Consider the following 19,797-nt stretch of genomic DNA (forward strand, 5'->3'; position numbering starts at 1 on the left):
TTTAAGAAGAAAATCCATGCTATATTACTTAGATTTCACAATACATCAAAATGTTTTTCTTTCTTTCTATGACCTGATGCATAAGACAAATGCAATGTCTTCAATTTGAGGAACATCTGTGACTTAATAGATAATTCCTAGGGAGTTGCCAGAGGCAAAGGCACATATATGTCAAGTGATTCAGCAATGATTACATAACTAGTAAGTGTCAGAGGTGGGATTTATGACCAGGTATTCCTGAATCTAAATCTAGCCCTCTGTGCTTCTTCCCAACCCCATCATGTTGTAACTCACTTTGTGACATTACTATAGAAATGATCCATAATCCCACATTGTTAAAAGCTAGCATAAAGAAACTGAAATTGAGACTGAGTTTCCAATGACAAATAATTCTCTGCATGGAGAATCATCACAAACACTATTGGAATTTTCTTATTCTCTCTTTGTGCTCCTCTGGCCAATTCAGAAATTGATTTGGTGAAACAAGGCCTTTGAAAATCAAAGGCATTATTTTCATGGTAGCAAAGGAAAGGAGTAAAGTTAAAAGATTCCTCAGAGATATTTTCTTGTTGTTTGTTTGGATTTATATTATTTTTCATTCTGAATTGGGCAAACAACCAAAAAAAATAGTATTTCCATACAAAAAAGTAGGACAGAGAGGATTGTATAATAAGCCACAAATCTCCATTACTTACACTTTCTTTTTTAAAGTATGTATATATAATAAATTCAGTATGTTACTTTGAAAACTGTATTGCTTGTGTTTTCTTCTGCCCTTCCCACTACTCTCTGCATTTTAAAGAATTCAGTAATAACTCCTGTTTTTCCTTCCTTCCTTCCTTCCTTCCTTCCTTCCTTCCTTCCTTCCTTCCTTCCTTCCTTCCTTCCTTCCTTCCTTCCTTTCTTCTTTCTTTCTTTCTTTCTTTCTTTCTTTCTTTCTTTCTTTCTTTCTTTTTTCTTTCTTTCTTTCTTTCTTTCTTTCTTTCTTTCTCTCTCTCTCTCTCTCTCTCTCTCTCTCTCTCTCTCTTTCTTTCTTTCTTTCTTTCTTTCTCCTACAAGAGCCATTCTCTCATACAGGAGCAAAGAGTCATTAACCACATTATTTCCCTCTTCTCTTCTAAAATGACTAGCTCTGGAAAAACTCTTCATCTTTTCCTAATGTCCACACTCAGTCCAAAGGAACCTTTCCAAGAAATCCTTATTTTCTAGAAAAATGCAATTCTTGACTCACACCACTATGGCCTTAATTTCAAAGGTAGTCATAAAGGGGTCATAAAACAGACAGGGAACAGTAGTATCCAAAATTTACTAGGAAAGAGCCCCTTGAGTCATGAGTCCTCACATAATTCCAGTTGTGCAGAAAAGCCTTTAATGAGCAACTAGTGAAGATCAAGAGCTTGTTAGGATATCTTTTCAGTCTTATAGGCTCACAGACTTGAGAACAGAAAGCATTAGCTTAAAAAAAACCTGCTTCCTTTCTCCCACACAGGCTTGGCTATTTACTCCCCCTCTTACCCGGTTCTCTAAAGGCTGTCTCCTTTAAGCATTGTAGAATGGGCCATGACTTTCTCTTAACCCAAATCTGTTCGTTTGCAACCTGTGAAACATCCTAACGTTTGCCAGGACTAGAGAGGGCTGCATCATTGACTGAAGGCTGAGCTCCTTTTAAACGAACTTAAAATAACACATATCTATGTGGTTTGGGGCAAAGTGGCGAATGGTTACAGCGCTGATCCAGATCTCCCTGTGGAAAAGATATTACAAACTCTGTCAAATTCAGACCAGAATTCAAGATAACCTGTCTGAGAAGAGGTACTCAGTACTTGAGAAATTAACGGAAGAGAAGCATAATAAAATGAACCGCGTGGTGGCGCTGCACACTAAGAAGAGGCCCAAAGTATCAGCGGGTACGTCAATACCAACAAAGACGGGAAGGAGAGCTGAATCTTTCTCAGCTGGAATTCTGGGAAAGGATCCCGCCTTGCATATTGCTGAGGTATCTACAGGGCGGGAGACAATTGTGACTTCTGCTTGCCGTTTGTGGTCGAACTTCACTACAGAGATTGAGAGAAGGAGGAGAAAGGAAGAATGGAACGAGAAGGAGCAATGATTCCGCAACAAAGGCAAGTTCTCTTTCTCCTTGTTCTGCTGGGTGTGTCTGGGGCGGCCTCAGAGCCACAGCAGTTTTCAGTAGTGGAGGAGATGGAGAGAGGCTCCTTTGTGGCCAATGTAGCAAAAGTCCTGGGCCTGGGGGTGGGGGAGCTGTCGAATCGGGGGGCCAGAGTCGTTTGCAAAGGGAACAAAGAGTATTTGCAGCTGCACCCTAAAACCGGGGATCTGCTCCTGAGAGAGAAACTGGATCGGGAGGAGCTGTGTGGACCTGCCGAGCCCTGTGTGCTGCCTTTTAAGATCCTACTGGAAAGCCCCTTTCAGATTGTTCGGGCTGAACTAAGAATACAAGACATTAATGATCATTCACCGGTGTTCTCAGAAATTGAAATGCTTCTAAAAATCCCAGAGAGCACCTCCCCCGGGACTGTGTTTCTACTAGAAAATGCTAGAGATTTAGACGTAGGAAACAATAGTCTCCAGAACTACGCAATCAGTCCCAACTCCCTTTTCCATGTTCAAATTCGAAAGAGCAGTGAGGGCAGGAGATACCCAGAGCTTGTGTTGGACAAAGCCCTGGATCGGGAGGAGCAGTCTGAGGTCACTTTAACTCTCACTGCAGTGGATGGGGGAGCCCCACCAAGGTCTGGAACTGCCCAAGTCCGAGTCCTCATAGTGGATATCAATGACAATGCCCCCGTGTTCACTCAGTCCCAGTATGAGGCTCAAATCCCTGAGGACAGTTCCATTGGATCCAAGGTTGTCACAGTCTCTGCCACAGACTTAGACACAGGAAATAATGCAGATATATCCTATATGTTATTGTATCCCTCTGAAAATATTCGTAAAACTTTTCACCTTAAAGAGAAATTGGGAGAACTTTATTTAAAGGAAAAAGTGGATTTTGAGTCAACTGAATCTTACATTATAAATATTCAAGCCACAGATGGTGGAGGTCTTTCTGCAGAATGTACTGTTATTATCCAGGTAATAGATCTGAACGACAATCCTCCAGAACTGACTATGTCTTCACTTACCAGTCCCATCCCAGAGAATTCTCCTGAGACAGTCATCGCCGTTTTTGGTGTTTCAGATCTTGACTCTGGTGAAAATGGAAAGATAGTTTGCTCCATCCAAGATGACCTTCCTTTTGCTCTGAAACCTTCTGTTGAGAACTTCTATACATTGGTAACAGAAGGAGCACTGGACAGAGAGATCAAGGCTGAGTACAACATCACTATAACAGTCACAGATTTGGGGTCCCCGAGGCTCAAATCTGAGCACAATATCACGGTGCTCATCTCCGATGTCAATGATAACCCTCCCATGTTTACTCAGAGAGCCTACAAATTGTATCTCCGGGAGAACAACAGCCCTGCCATCCACATTGGCAGTGTCAGTGCCAGTGACAGGGACTCAGGAATCAATGCCAAAGTCACCTACTCTCTGCTGCCTCCAGAGACTGGAGACCTGCCCCTCTTCTCCTACATCTCCATCAACTCAGACAATGGCCATCTCTATGCTCTGAGATCCCTGAATTATGAAGCCATCCAAGCTTTCCAGTTCACTGTGAGGGCAGCTGATGGTGGCTCCCCATCTCTGAGCAGCCAAGTTCTGGTTCAAGTTTTGGTAGAAGATGAGAATGACAACTCTCCCTTTGTGCTGTACCCCCCTCAGAATGGCACAGCTCCCTGCAATGACCTGGTGCCCAGAGCTGCAGAGCCAGGGTACCTGGTGACCAAGGTGGTGGCTGTGGATAGGGATTGGGGACAGAATTCTTGGCTTTCCTATCAACTAATCAAGGCCACAGACCCAGGACTCTTCACTTTGTTGGCCCATAATGGGGAAGTTCGAACAACAAGACCCATCAGTGACAGAGACACCATCAAGCAGAGACTCCTGGTGTTGGTGAAGGACAATGGGCAGCCACCTCTGTCCACAATGGCCACACTCAATGTGCTCCTGGTGGATGGCTTTTCTGAGCCTTACCTGCAACTCCCAGATGGGGGTAAGGAGCAGGTCCAGAATGACTCCCTTACCACTTACCTAGTCATCTCCCTGGCCTGTGTCTCCTTTCTCCTCCTGTTCTCTATTATTATGTTCGTTGCCATTTGCCTGTGGAAGCGAAAGAAGGATAGCACTGACATTAGTTGCTTCACTTCCAATGGCCCCTTCCCAAGACACTTAGTGGATGTCAGCAGGACAGGGACCTTGTCCCAGGCTTACCAATATGAGATGTGTCTGGCCAGTGGCTCTGGAACCAATGAGTTTAAGTTCCTGAAGCCAATTGTTCCCATCCTTCCTACTTCAGAAGGAAATGAGAACTCAATTGAAAACTCAGCCTTAAGGGATAGCTTTTGCTTCAATTAGCTTTCGAAATGTGCTTCAATACATAGAGGGCAGGTTTTATGGATTCTTTTCCTTCCCCCTCCCATTAGTTGCTTGTCTCCCTGTAGCATGAAAGAGTAGATTTTTTTTCAAAACAGTAGATTTTTATACTATTACATTGCATCATAATGTATTTTTCTTCTCTTTCCCTCTCTACACACACTTTTTCCTCTTCTCCCTGCATTTTGTCTCTGTGATTCTTTCTCTCCTTCCTCTTTGGGTCTTTGAATTTTCTCCCAGTTACTCTATTACTCTTTTTGAAATGAGTAAACCATTATATGTTCTCTTTCTTATTTGAAACTTAAATTTTAACATACCTCAAATAATTCAGCAAATGTTTTTCAAGTACTCAAACTTAATTGTGACTCCATACTCTCAGAATTATTCTATTATGTGTCACCTACAAAGGAATGTTTTCCAAGAGTTCATTCTTATTATGACAGTGAAAATAATTGTTGCTCTCCTGATTGGCAACTTAGGTATCTGTTCTGACCTTCTGAGGGATTTTTCTCCTCTTATTTACCCCCCCCCCATTTATTAGTGAAAGATCTTCAGAGAACAATGATGACCTTGTAATCTACTAGCTGTGGCTCCTAGAGTTTTTGTAATTACCCATGTACTTTGAAAAAAATTGAGATCCAAGATATTTGCTTGAATTTGGTTTTTAAATGGAGTATAGACATCACTGAAAATATTCTTATTTACGGTTTCTGATGTCAATCCCCTAAGTAATGCCTATTTTGGGGAAATAAGAAGTACTAATAAAAAACACTAAGCTATTGATGGAAAAATTTGCTAGAATACACTTTTATGAAGCTAATAAAGACAACTATATGGTAAATTCTTATGAAGAAAGAATATATCTTGGTTTGGAGACATTTGTGAAACACTAAATTCTAACTTCTGATCACTTAATATTCCAATTACTTTGCACATTAATGATGATTTTCAATCTTTGCATGTTCTTAATATAAATGTCAAGAAGTAGAGTAGTGCCTATTGTTATGGCTCTGGGAAGTCATTCTTGTGAACTACTTTGTCTATGTTTATGCCACTTTAACCCCTTCAATCCCATAGATTTCAATTTTTACATCCTTTAGAAGGCCAAGGCATCTACCTCACAGGGTTGTGGTGAGGTTTAAATGAGATGATATTTGTAAAGATCTTAGTACATAAGTCTTAACTAAATGCTTATTCCTTTCCCTCCTTGAGGCCTGAAAATAAGTTTAAATAAATATGTCTTTGTTTACTCTTCTGGTTATTTAAATCGTTTTTCAGTTTTGGAAACACACCAGCTCATGAGTGTTAGATAAAGTATGTGCTTTTATAATATCTGTATGAGGTCTTTGAGAGGCTTCATCCATAGTCCTTCTGAATTTTATCACAGAATGTCTTTCAACTCAGTTTGGTTCAATCAGTGTTCAATTTGGGAGAAATACCATTTATGGAACACCTCTATTTTTCACACAAGATATGGTCACCTAGATTTGAAAGTGGAAAAAAAGTTGCATTTAGTTGAGATCACAATCTATTCTTTAATTTGAAAAAAAGTTTTTTAAAAAATTATTTAATTATTTAATTTTTATTATTTTAAAAGATAGATAAAAAAGATGTACCATATCTCACTCTATCATTATTTGGGGTTCAATATGGGGCAAGAACATTTCTTCTTTTCATGACCTGATGCACAAAAGATTTGTGATTTCTTGAACTTGAGGAACAACTCAGCTGTGACAATACACAATTCTTAGGGAGTAGCCCCTGCCACGCAGATATTAAATGGCTCAACAATGGTCACATAAGTAGTAAGTGTCAGAGGAGGGATATTTGACTGGGTATTCCTGACTCCAGCTAAACATATTGTCTCCTAAACCATGCTGCCTCTTTTTGGGTAATTTTGCTGTAGAAATGATCCAGTTGTCTGCAGTTATTTTCCCATGATCTTATATCACTAAAACCTAAAATAGAGAATGTGAAGTTGGGATGGGGGAGTTTCCAATGTCAGAGCATTCTCTGCAGGTAGAATCAGCATCTACTCTACTGGAATTTTATTCTCTTTTTGTTTCTTCTTTTTGCTCTTCTGGTCGTTTCAGAAGTTGATTTGGAGAAAAAAGGACTTTGTAAATCAGGGACATTATCCTCCTTGTAGCAGAGGAGTGGAATAAAGTTAAAAGATGCCTCTGATTGCTTTCTCTCTCTCTCTCTCTCTCTCTCTCTCTCTCTGTCTCTCTCTCTCTCTCCCTGTCTCTCTCTCTCCTTTAATATTTTAAGCTTTTTTTTTCTAAGCTTAATAAACACACAGAAAAAAAGTTCCATAAAAAGAGAACAGAGTATTGTATATGAAGCTACAAATCTCTTTTTCTTACCCCTTACTTTAAAATGTACATATTATAAATTGAATGTCATTTTCAAAATTGCACTGCTTATCCAAGTTTCCTTCTGCTCTCTTCTGTGCAGGTTTTAAAATGTGAAAATAATGGTCTCTTTGTCTTTTTCTCTTCCTCTCCCCCTCTCCCATTCTTATAAGAGTCATTCTCTAAGACAGGAGCCAAGTCCCAAAGTCTTCCTTTCTAAAACTATTTCCTCAAATAAACACTTCGTCATTTTTTATTGCCCATATTTAGTCTATGGTGAACCTTCCAAGAAATCCCTACTTTCCAGGGAAACACAGTTTTGGGCTAAGAACCATGACTTCAGAGAGTCAGTTTCCTGGGTGGTGTTGCTGTTGTTGTTCAGTCCTGTCTGACTCTCCTTGACTCCGTTTGTGGTTTTCTTGGCAAAGATACTGGAGTGGTTTGTTATTTCCTTCTCCAGATTATTTTGTAGATAAGGAAACTGAGTCATACTGAGTTAAGTCTCTTACCCAGGGTCACACAGCTAAGAAGTGTCTCAGGCCAGATTTGAACTCAGGAAGATGTGTTCCTGATTCCATCTACTGCGCCACCTAGCTAGCCTGGGTGGTATACACCAAATCATAAAATGGCAATATTCAAATTCTGTGAGCAAAGAACCCCTTGGTCACAGAGCCCTTGCACCATTCCAGTTGTGAAGAAGAGAGACTTTTGATGACAAGAAGGATCAGATAAAGAGCATCTTAGCTTCTTGGTTTTATAAGTTAACAGACTGGAGAGGAATAGGAAATATCAATTGCTTACAACCCGAATGGTGCTGCTTTCTTCCTCTCAACCCTACACCTCATGTACTCTTCACTATTTCCTCTCAAAAGGTTGCACCTCTAAGTACTGTAGAGTTGAATATGGCTTTTTTTTTTAAAGCCAAAGTCCTTTCTTTTGCTGATCAAATATTCATTATTGCCTTTAAGGTCTGGAAGGCAACATTCTTGACAGAAGCATATGCTTTTTAACTAACTTTAAAAACTTACATATATAAACAAATATATTTATACGTATATATGTGTGTGATGAGGGGTAACGCTGTGATTGATTATAGTATTGATATGGATAGCCCTGAAGAAAAGAAGTTCTATACGATTTTCATTACAAAATAGAATTGGAGGTATGATACCTGGTACATGTTCTCTGTGACATTATTTACTTCATTCTGAGAAAAATGAAGAGCCACATGGTGGCGCTGCAGACTAAGAAGAGGCAGAAAAGCTCCGCGAACACACCAATACCTAGAAAAAGCCCAGAATCAGACAGTTCAGAAGCAGAGAGGGAGCTGCCACTGGAGAGAGATCGGCTTTCCCTACCAGACAGACGAAAGTGGTAGCCTCTGATTACCATTTGCATTCAGGAGGGGGTCGAAGGAACAATGGAACGCCAAGGGAAGAGGATTCTGCAACAAAGGCAAGTTCTCTTTCTTCTTGTTCTGCTGGGTGTGTCTGGGGCGGCCTCAGAGCCCCAGCAGTTTTTGGTAGTGGAGGAGATGGAGAGGGGCTCGTTTGTGGCCAATGTAGCAAAGGCCCTGGGCCTGGAGGTAGGGGAGCTGTCAAATCGGGGGGCCAGGGTCGTTTTCAAAGGGAACAAAGAGTATTTGCAGCTGCACCCTAAAACCGGGGATCTGCTCCTGAGAGAGAAACTGGATCGGGAGGAGCTGTGCGGCCCTGCCGAGCCCTGTGTGCTGCCTTTTCAAATACTACTGGAAAACCCTTTCAGATTATTCAGGCTGAACTGATGGTAGAAGATATTAATGACCATTCACCAGTGTTCCTAGACACTGAGGTGGTACTGAAAATCTCCGAGAACACCTCCCCCGGGACTGTATTTGTACTAGAAAATGCACAGGATTTAGACGTAGGTCACAACAGTCTCCAGAACTACACTATCAGTCCCAACTCCCATTTCCACAGTCAAATTCGGAACAATAGCAAGGGTAAGAGGTACCCAGAGCTTGTATTGGATAAAGCCCTGGATCGGGAGGAGCAATCTGAAGTTCGATTAACTCTCACTGCATTCGATGGGGGAGCCCCACCAAGGTCTGGAACTGTCGAAGTCCGAGTCCTAGTAGTCGATATCAATGACAATGCTCCAGTGTTTACTCAGTACCAGTATGAGGTTCAGATTCCTGAGAACAGTTCCATTGGATCCAAGGTTGTCACCATTTCAGCAACAGATTTAGACACAGGAAATAATGCCGATATATCGTATACATTTTTGCATGCTTCTGAAAACATTCGTAAAACTTTTCAACTAACAGAAAAATCCGGAGAACTTTATTTAAAGCAAAAACTAGATTTTGAGTTAACGCAGTATTACACCATTGACATTCAGGGCACAGATGGTGGAGGTCTTTCGGCAGAATGTACTGTTATGGTTCAGGTGATAGACCTGAACGACAATCCTCCAGAGCTGACAATGTCTTCATTTAACAGTCCCATCCCAGAGAACTCTCCTGAGACAGTCGTGGCTGTTTTCAGGGTTTCAGATCTAGACTCTGGAGAAAATGGAAAGATGATTTGCTTCATCCAAAATGATCTTCCTTTTGCCCTAAAACCTTCTATTGAGAACTTCTATACACTGGTAACACAGGGAGCACTGGACAGAGAGAACAGGTCTGAGTACAACATCACTATTACGGTCACAGATTTGGGATCCCCGAGGCTCAAATCTGAGCACAATATCACGGTGCTCATCTCCGATGTCAATGATAACCCTCCCATGTTTACTCAGAGAGCCTACAAATTGTACCTCCGGGAGAACAATAGCCCTGCCCTCCACATTGGCAGTGTCAGTGCCAGTGACAGGGACTCAGGAATCAATGCCAAAGTCACCTACTCTCTGCTGCCTCCAGAGACTGGAGACCTGCCCCTCTTCTCCTACATCTCCATCAACTCAGACAATGGCCATCTCTATGCTCTGAGATCCCTGGATTATGAAACTATCCAAGCTTTCCAATTCACTGTGAGGGCAGCTGATGGTGGTTCCCCATCTCTGAGCAGCCAGGCTGTGGTTCAGGTTTTGGTAGAAGATGAGAATGACAACTCTCCCTTTGTGCTGTACCCCCCTCAGAATGGCACAGCTCCTTGCCATGACCTGGTGCCCAGAGCTGCAGAGCCAGGGTACCTGGTGACCAAGGTGGTAGCTGTGGATAGGGACTGGGGACAGAATTCCTGGCTTTCCTATCAGCTGCTCAAGGCCACAGACCCAGGACTCTTCACTTTGTTGGCCCATAATGGGGAAGTTCGAACAGCAAGACCCATCAGTGACAGAGACACCATCAAGCAGAGGCTCCTGGTGCTGGTGAAGGACAATGGGCAGCCACCTCTTTCCACAATGGCCACACTCAATGTGCTCCTGGTGGATGGCTTCTCTGAACCCTACATGCAGTTCCCAGATGTACCTAAGGAGCAGGTCCAGAATGACCCCCTTACCACTTACCTAGTCATTTCCCTGGCCTCTGTCTCCTGTCTTTTCCTGGTCTCCATTATTGTGTTCATTGCCCTCCACTTGTGGAAGAGGAAAAGAGATGCTACTGATGATGTTCATTTTAATTCAAATGGTCCCTTCCCAGGACACTTGTTGGACATTAGTGGAATAGGGACTTTGTCGCAGAGCTACCAGTATGAAGTTTACCTGACTAGTGGATCAGGAACCAGTGAATTTAAGTTCCTGAAGCCCGTTATTCCTGCTCTTCCACCTGCTGAGGGAAATGGGAAGGACCCTACTAAGAACCCACACTTGAGAAATAGCTTTTGCTTCACTTAATATTTTGGCCTCTGTTTGAATGAATCATCCTTCACCCCACTTCACCTTATGTTTTCTTTCTGAAGCAAAAAAAATACACTTCTGTGATATCTAATTTAATTTAAAATTCATTCTCTTTCCCACTTTCATAAACATTTTACTCTTCTCTCTGCATCCTTAGCCTGAAAAGCCTCCATTCTTTTTGTCTTTTTATTCTCCTTTTCTATTGCTTCCCACCTCCCCCCCAGATTACTCAAATCTCGCATTAGGTGTTTGGAATGAGTGAACTTTAGCCCATTATAAACTTGGATTTTTACTGCTTATGATCAAGTGATTTAGCAAATATATTGAACATACTCAGCCTTGATTTCTATGGAATTGTCTCCTTCATGTATCACTTGCTGTATCATGTTAGAAAATGTTTTCCAAGGTTCATCCTTTTCTTGATGAACAAGTTGTGCTCCTCTTGAATGGCAATTCAGGTCTTAGTCATTCGTATTTTTCTCCTTTTCACTCTCCTTTGTGTTATCAAAAATTTTCAAAGAGGTGTTATGATTTTACAACTTTGTTGCTGTAGTTACTATAATTTTACACACAACCTTAGTCTTTTTCTTTCATATGTATGTTATTCCATTGGATAATATTTTTAAACAATGAGCTATATTGAAAATATTCATTTTAGTATATATGTGGTTTATTTTTATTTTTCTCAATTTTTCTCAAACACAAAAGTTTTAGCATTTTTTTTATTGGAACTCCAAATTCTGTCCCTTCTTGAGAGGGCAAGTAATGTGATATAGATTATACATGTGCAGTCATGTAAAATATCTCCACATTAGCCATCTTGCAAAAAGAAGACACAGACCAAAAAAAAAATGCCCCAAGAGTAATAAAGTAAAAAGTATACTTCAATCTGCATTCAGACTCCATCAATTCTTTCTCTGGGGGTAGATACCATTTTTCATCATAAGTCCTTGGGAATTGTTTTGGATCATTTTATTGCTGAGAATAGCTAAGTCATTCATACTTGATTATGATACTATATTGCTGTTACTGTGTACAATGTTCTCTTACTTCTGCTCATTTCACTTTCCATTAGTTTGTGTAATTCTCCCCAGGTTTTTCTGAAAGCACCTTGCTCATTATTTTTTATAGCACAATAATATTCCATCAAACTCATATACCACAACTTGTTCAACCATTCCCCAATTGATGGGCATCCCCTTAATTCCAATTCTTTGCCATCACAAAAAGAGCTGCCATCAACACTTTTGTACATATAGATCCTTTTCCTTTGATCTCTTTTGGTGCAGACCTAGTAGTGCTATTGCTGGATCACAGCAATGGAAAATATTCTCTTAATGATTGCCTCTGATTTTGATCTTCAGCTGTAAAAGCTGTTGGGAAAATGACAGAAAAATAGTGGACATTGAAGAATCAGCATAAAACTTTATTAGAATACACCTTCATTATATATATATATATATATATATATATATACATATAATATATATATATATATATATATATATATATATATAGATAATTAGATAATGAAAGGAACCATAAAATGTATTATCTGGAATATAGAATTTATCTCCATTTGGAGACACTTAATTATGAAGGAAACACATTATTCTGATTTCTTAATTCCCAGTAATATTATAAATTAATGACAATAATTAATCTTTACATGAAGCTGTTGTATTGAAAGGTAGTTCTGGTGTATTATTTTAATAAGCTTGTAACAATTTTCTCCTGAAGTCCCACAGATTTGATGCTGAACATGCTTCAAAAGAAAAGGGATTGAAGTAAAATCATTTTACATGAACATTTCCTTTTTTCCTTTCCCTGAAAGTATCTTCTTAATCCCTCACTTTATGGGATTTGCCAATCCAGGGATATTAATGCCTTGGTGAGACAAATGATGTCAAGTGGTGTGTTTTTAAATATCTGAATCTGTGGCCTTTGAGAGACTTGATCATGAGCCCATTTGAAAATGATCAAAGAACTTCACACATGGAAGGGTTATAAGATAATAGATCTAGAGCTGAAGAGACCTCAAGAGCATCTGTTCCAGACCCTTAGTTTTATAGATGAGGAAACTGAGACCAAGAGATATAAAATTGTTGTCCAATATCACACAAGTAATAATAATCAGAGATAGGATTTGAATTTTAGTTGTACATATTGTCTCCCCCAAGTTATTCAGGCTAATTTCTCCCTTCATTGTTTTAAATGTATTTTGATGTTTAAAATTGAAGAAATATAATTTAATATAGACTTCTGTGGAACAAGGCACAATTACCAATATTGGAAAGTAGAAATCAGTTACTTAAAACAGACACATGCAATCTAAGTTTCCAAAATAAATAATCATTTTTAATATACAGACAAATTTTAAAAATATATAAACAAATTCAGATTAAGATGGAAAACCATCCCAAGATACTCAAACTCCACAATGGAGCAGATATGTTTTGCCCTTAAGTGACAATAGATATGCCTAAGCCTCCTAGGAGCTAGGGAAATTGCTGAAGATCACACTGTAACTGTCAGAGACGATTCTGAATCAAGATTTTCATGATTCCAGGTCTTGCCTCTCCAAGAGGCCAATCTGCCTCTCTTTTGATTACATTCACATGAAAACAAACCAATTATCTTCACTGATATTCCATTACTAAATAGCTAATGCATAAGTAGCAAAGTTCTGTAAACAAAACTGATGCCCATCAACTGGCATATGACTAAACAAATTGTGGTACAAGAATGTAATGGAATCTAACTGCACTGAAAGAAACAATAAATCTGAAGAATACAGAGAATCATGGGAAAACAAGCATCAAGTACAGAAAATGAAAGAACATGAAATAAGAAAACAACAAATAATTACTTAAACAAAATAAATAGAAATGGAAACCAAAAATCAAAATTCATAATATGAAATTATAATGCACAAGTTTGGCCCCAAAGAAGAAAAGATTAGCTACATTGTGCAACTTCATTGATGGATTGGTTAGCTTTGCTGATCTATTTTTTCTCTTCATTGTTATTGATGAGTCCCTGAGAACAGGAAGAGGGGAAAATATATTGGCAAATGAATGTGTGTAAAAAGAAAAGATATCAATAATTTTGAACATAAAAAAATTAATATATGACTGTGAAGGCAGGAAAGAAGAGTGTCCTTTCTGCCACAGCATCCTGGAATGTGCAACATCAGCCTAACCTCACATGGAAGGGTCTTAGTCTTTTCTTGGGGTTTTTGTAAGGCTATTTCACAAGCTTCCAGGAAAATTTTCACTGAATGAGTTTTCCCAAAGAAACTTAGATACCTAGAACATGGGTTCCTTAGTTCATTATAAAATAAACACTACACATGTAAAAAGTATTTCTACACATTTCCATAAGTAATGTAGTGTGATGTAGGAGGTGGGGGCCTTTTTTGGGGTAGTAGAAAAGAACTGAGAGGAAAATAAGTACCCATCCATTGATGAACAACTGAATATGTTGCGATATATGGATTAATGCAATTATTATACAGTAAGAAATAACAAATACAAAGAAACAAATATGATGATTTCAGAGAATCTTGGGAAGACTTGCAAGAGCTGACACAGCAACTAAAGCAGAAGGAAGAGAACAAATTACAATTTCAGCACAACTATCTAAAGAAAAACAAATGTGAAAGATTTCAGAATTTCAATTAATGGAGTCACCCATTATGCCTTTAGGGGACTGAAGGTGAAGTATGTCTCCTTTTTCTCTGCAGAAAATTGATTAACTATAGGTGTTGAATGGTGCATATAATTTTTAGGCATTCCTATTGCATTTATTTGCTTTGCTTATTGTATTTTATTGTTAAAAGGGATGTTTGTTGACGATTGAGAGGTGATAATAATGTAAGAAGAATTATAAAACCATTTTAAAATTAGGGGCAGCTCAGAACCATTCTTTCATGCAGGACTCGGACTGAATCAACCTTAGAATAGTGGGTGGCAATCAATAATTAATCATCCCCGCATTCTTTCTTTCTGCCCAGAATCAGGAAAATGGATCTGCTTTCTGAAAAAATACAGATGAGATATAATTTCATGGATTCAGGTCCTAGTGAGTGGATTTTTAGGAATAAAGATACACGTATTTGGGGCGGGGAGGAGTAGTGGATAGTATCTCATCCTTGCTGGCAAGGAGCCCTGAAAACACAGGGTCATTCCTCCAATCCAGTTAAACAAAGCAAAATCAGATCAGAAGTATATGGTACTATCTGGTATTTATTATAGACTCTTGGACTCCAGACATAGAAGAATGTGCATAGCTGAAAATAAGGTCGAAATGCTTCTTTTTTCACACAAGCTTGCCATATATTCTTGCGGTGCCTCAGGATCTTTAAAAGCCATCCCCAGTGGGCCTATTAGATAAAGGTGTGGCTTTTTTTCAGCTTAAATTTTGTGTCAAAATGCCCTAATGGCTGCTTTCTTTTCTCAGTGTATATCTTTAATTTATGCTAGTATCTATGAGGTGTTGGACAAAGTGTCCTAAACCAAAAATACTGTCAATTCTTAGTGCTTGCAACATTGATATAGATTCTATAGAAATCTTTTGAAGTACATAAAGGAATTCAACATTCGGCATCTTATATGAAGAAACACATATTCCGTACATTAACTACTGCATTCTGAGATGATGACGATGAGCCACTTGGTGGCGCTGCAGGCTAAGAAGACGCAACAAAGATCTTCTGATACGCCATTTCCCAGGAAGACAAGCCTGAATCAGTCAAGAAGGGGAACGGAAGCTTTCTTAGCTGGAACAATAGGAAGGGTTCGGGCCTCTCACATTTCTGAGATACCAGCGAGACGGACTAAAGTGGTAGCCTCTGGTTACCATTTGCAGTCGAGGTGGGCTACACAGGCTGAGAGGAGGGGGCGAAAGGAAGAATGGAACGAGAAGGGGCGATCATTATGCAACAAAGGCAAGTTCTCTTTCTTCTTGTTCTGCTGGGTGTGTCTGGGGCAGCCTTAGAGCCACAGCAGTTTTCAGTAGTGGAGGAGATGGAGAGAGGCTCGTTTGTGGCCAATGTGGCAAAGGCCTTGAGCCGGGAGGTGGGGGAGCTGTCAAATCGGGGAGCCAGAGTCGTTTTCAAAGGGAACAAAGAGTATTTGCAGCTGAACCATAAAACTGGGGATCTGCTCCTGAGAGAGAAACTGGATAGGGAGGAACTGTGCGGCCCCGCCGAGCCTTGTGTGCTACATTTTAAGGTCTTACTGGAAAACCCCTTTCAAATTGTTCTGGTGGAATTAAGGGTACAAGACATTAATGATCATTCACCAGTGTTCCTGGAAACGGAGATGCTCCTAAAAATCTCGGAGAGCACTTCTCCCGGGACTGTATTTGTGCTAGAAAACGCACAGGATTCAGACGTAGGAAGCAACAGTATCCAGAACTATACAATCAGTCCCAACTCCCTTTTCCATGTCCAAATTCGAGAGAGCAGTGAGGGCAGGAGATACCCGGAGCTTGTACTGGATGAACCATTGGATCGGGAGAAGCAGTCTGAGGTCACTTTAACTCTCACTGCAGTGGATGGGGGAGCCCCACCAAGGTCTGGAACTGCCCGAGTCCGAGTCGTTATAGTGGATATCAATGACAATGCGCCAGTGTTTGCTCAGCTGCGTTATGAAGTTCAGATCCCTGAGAACACTTCCATTGGATCCAAGGTTGTCACAGTATCAGCCACAGACTTAGACGCAGGGAATTATGGAGAAATATCTTACACATTTTTGCATGCCTCTGAAAACATTCGCAACACCTTTCATCTTAAAGAGGACTTGGGAGAACTTTATCTAAGGGAAAAAGTGGATTTTGAGTTGACTCAGTCTTACATTATAAATATTCAGGCCACAGATGGTGGAGGTCTTTCGGCAGAATGTACTGTTGTTGTCCAGGTGATAGATCTGAACGACAATCCTCCAGAACTGACTATATCTTCACTTACCAGTCCTATCCCAGAGAATTCTCCAGAGACAGTCGTTGCTGTTTTCAGTGTTTCAGATCTTGACTCTGGTGAAAATGGAAAGATGGTTTGCTTCATCCAAGATGACCTCCCTTTTGCCCTGAAACCTTCCATTGAGAACTTCTACACATTGGTAACAGAAGGAGCACTGGACAGAGAGATCAGGGCTGAGTACAACATCACTATAACAGTCACAGATTTGGGGTCCCCGAGGCTCAAATCTGAGCACAATATCACGGTGCTTATATCTGATGTTAATGATAACCCTCCCATGTTTTCTCAGAGAGCCTACAAATTGTACCTCTCAGAGAACAACAGCCCTGCCCTCCTCATTGGCAGTGTCAGTGCCAGTGACAGGGACTCAGGAATCAATGCCAAAGTCACCTACTCTCTGCTGCCTCCAGAGACTAGAGATCTGCCCCTCTTCTCCTACATCTCCATCAACTCAGACAATGGTCATCTCTATGCTCTGAGATCCCTGGATTATGAAGCCATCCAAGGTTTCCAGTTCACTGTGAGGGCAGCTGATGGTGGCTCCCCATCTCTGAGCAGCCAGACTCTGGTTCAGGTTGTGGTACAGGATGAAAATGACACCTCTCCCTTTGTGCTGTACCCCCCTCAGAATGGCACAGCTCCTTGCCATGACCTGGTGCCCAGAGCTGCAGAGCCAGGTTACCTGGTGACCAAGGTGGTGGCTGTGGATAGGGACTGGGGACAGAATTCTTGGCTTTCCTATCAACTAATCAAGGCCACAGACCCAGGACTCTTCACTTTGTGGGCCCACAGTGGGGAAGTTCGAACAGCAAGACCCATCAGTGACAGAGACACCATCAAGCAGAGGCTCCTGGTGTTGGTGAAGGACAATGGGCAGCCACCGCTGTCCACAATGGCCACACTCAATGTGCTCCTGGTGGATGGCTTCTCTGAGCCTTACCTGCAACTCCCAGATGGGGGTAAGGAGCAGGTCCAGAATGACTCCCTTACTACCTATCTAGTCATTTCCCTGGCCTGTGTCTCCTTTCTCTTTCTGGTCTCTGTTATTATGTTCATTGCCATTCGTCTGTGGAAGAGGAAGAAAGATACCACTGATATTAGTCACTTCACTTCCAATGGCCCATTCCCAGGACACTTAGTGGATGTCAGCAAGACAGGGACTCTGTCCCAGACTTATCAGTATGAGGTATGTCTGGCCAGTGGCTCAGGAACCAGTGAATTTAAGTTCTTGAAGCCAGTTGTTCCCATCCTTCCTACTTCAGAGGGAAATGAAGATTCGACTGAAAATTCAGCCTTAAGGAATAGCTTTTGCTTCAATTAGGGTTTGAAATGGGCTTCAATGCACAGAGACCAGGTTTTATGGCTTCTTTCCCTTCCCCCTCTCATTAGTTGCCTGTCTCCCTGTAGCATGAAAGAGTAGATTTTTATACTATTACATCATATCATAATGTATTTATCTTTTCTTTCCATCTCTACACACACATTTCCCTTTTCCCCCTGCATTCTTTCCCTGTAGATCTTTTTCTCTTTCCTCCTTTTGTTCTCTTTATGTCTTTGAATTTTCTCCCAGTTACTCTATTATTTTTTTAAGTGAGTGAACCAGTATATGTTCCCTTTCTCATTTAAAACTTAAATTTTAACGTTCTCCAGTCAAATAATTCAGCAAATATTTTCCCACATGTTCCAACCTGATTGTGACTCCATACTCTCAATCAGAGTTATCCAATCCTATGTCACCTACAAAGGAATGTTTTCCAAGAGTTTGGTATCATGTCAATGAAAACAATTGTGGTTCTCCTAAATGACAATCTAGACATATGTTCAGACCTTCTGGGGGATTTTTCTTCTCTAATTTGCCTGCTCCCCCTTTATTAGTGAAAGATCTTTAGAGAACAGTGATGAATTTGTAACCTGTTAGATGTGGCCCCTAGAGTTTTAATAATTACCTATGTACTTAAAAAATATTAAGAATCAAGGTATTTGCTTGGGGTTTGTTTTTAAATCATGCATAGATATCACTGAAAATATTCTTATTTATGGTTTCTGATGTCAGTCCCCTAAGTAATGCCTGGTTTTGGAAAATAATGAGGACTAATAAAGAACACTAAGGTATTGGTGGAAAAATTTGCTAGAATACATCTTTATGAAGCTAATAAAGACAGCTATATAGTAAATTCTTGTGAAGAAAGATTATATCTTGGTTTGGAGCCAATTATGAAATACTAAATGCCAACTTCTGACCACTGAATATTCCAATGACATTGCACATTAATAATGATTTCTAATCTTTAAATATTCTTAATATAAATTTCAAGAAGTGGAGTAGTGCCTGCCATTATAGCTCTGGGAAGCCATTCTTGTGAGCTACTTTGTATATGTTTATGCCACTTTTTTCCTTCAATCTCATAGATTTGAATTTTTACATCCTTTAGAAGGTCAAGGCATTTACCTCAAAGGATTGTGGTGAGGTTCAAAGGAAATAATATTTGTAAAGATCTTAGCATGGTGCCTGGCACATAACAAGTATTAACTAAATGCTTGTTCCTTTCTCTCCTCAAGGCCTGAAAATAAGTTGAAATAAATATGTCTTTGTTTTCCCTTCTGGTTATTTAAATCATTTTCCAATTTGGGGAACATACCAGTTCATGAGTGTCACCATCTTGGACAAAGTGTGTGCTTTTTTCTCTGTCTGAGGCCTTGGAGAAGATTCATTCATAGCCCTTCTGAATTTTATCACAGAATGTCTGAACTGGAAGGCTCTTCACAAGTATTTCAACTCAGTTCCAGTCCAATCAATGTTCTATTTTGAAGAAATACCATTTACTTTTCATACAAGATATGATCACTTGGATTTGAAAATAGAAGAAAATTGCCTTTATTTGTGGCCAAAATCTATTCTTTAATTTGCAAAAAAAAAAATTTTAAAAATTATTTTGAAAGACAGATTGAAAAGATATACCGTGTCTAACTCTATCATTAGTTGGGGTTCAATATGGTGCAGGCACTTTTCTTCTTTTCATGACCTAATGCACAAAATATTTGTGATTTCTTCAACTTGAGGGACAACTCAGCTGTGACTTAATACACAATCATTAAAATGGGAATAGCCCCTGACACATAGATATTAATTGGCTCAACAATGGCCAC

At 40.0% G+C, this 19,797-nt stretch overlaps 2 protein-coding genes and 1 pseudogene across 2 annotated transcripts; all 3 read left to right on the plus strand.

Moving 5' to 3' along the window:
- The first annotated feature begins 1,071 nt into the window (after nucleotides 1–1,071).
- On the plus strand, nucleotides 1,072–5,746 carry LOC110220940 (protocadherin beta-2-like). The gene has a single exon (XM_021005231.2). The coding sequence runs from the start codon at nucleotides 2,089–2,091 to the stop codon at nucleotides 4,477–4,479; it is 2,391 nt and encodes a 796-aa protein (XP_020860890.1). The 5' UTR covers nucleotides 1,072–2,088; the 3' UTR covers nucleotides 4,480–5,746.
- Nucleotides 5,747–8,037: 2,291 nt separating this feature from the next.
- On the plus strand, nucleotides 8,038–11,555 carry LOC110220935 (protocadherin beta-2-like; annotated as a pseudogene).
- A 2,553-nt stretch (nucleotides 11,556–14,108) lies between these two features.
- LOC110220861 (protocadherin beta-2-like) lies at nucleotides 14,109–19,734 on the plus strand. The gene has a single exon (XM_021005073.2). The coding sequence runs from the start codon at nucleotides 15,581–15,583 to the stop codon at nucleotides 17,969–17,971; it is 2,391 nt and encodes a 796-aa protein (XP_020860732.1). The 5' UTR covers nucleotides 14,109–15,580; the 3' UTR covers nucleotides 17,972–19,734.
- Nucleotides 19,735–19,797: the final 63 nt, after the last annotated feature.

Source organism: Phascolarctos cinereus, unplaced genomic scaffold, assembly GCF_003287225.1.
Source record: "Phascolarctos cinereus isolate Bilbo 61053 unplaced genomic scaffold, phaCin_HiC Scaffold_2;HRSCAF=192, whole genome shotgun sequence".
NCBI classification, from domain to species: Eukaryota; Metazoa; Chordata; class Mammalia; order Diprotodontia; family Phascolarctidae; genus Phascolarctos; species Phascolarctos cinereus.

Excerpts from the sequence above, each read along its gene's own strand:
- LOC110220940 (XM_021005231.2), top strand. The coding sequence starts at position 2,089 with ATGGAACGAGAAGGAGCAATGATTCCGCAACAAAGGCAAGTTCTCTTT.
- LOC110220861 (XM_021005073.2), top strand. The coding sequence starts at position 15,581 with ATGGAACGAGAAGGGGCGATCATTATGCAACAAAGGCAAGTTCTCTTT.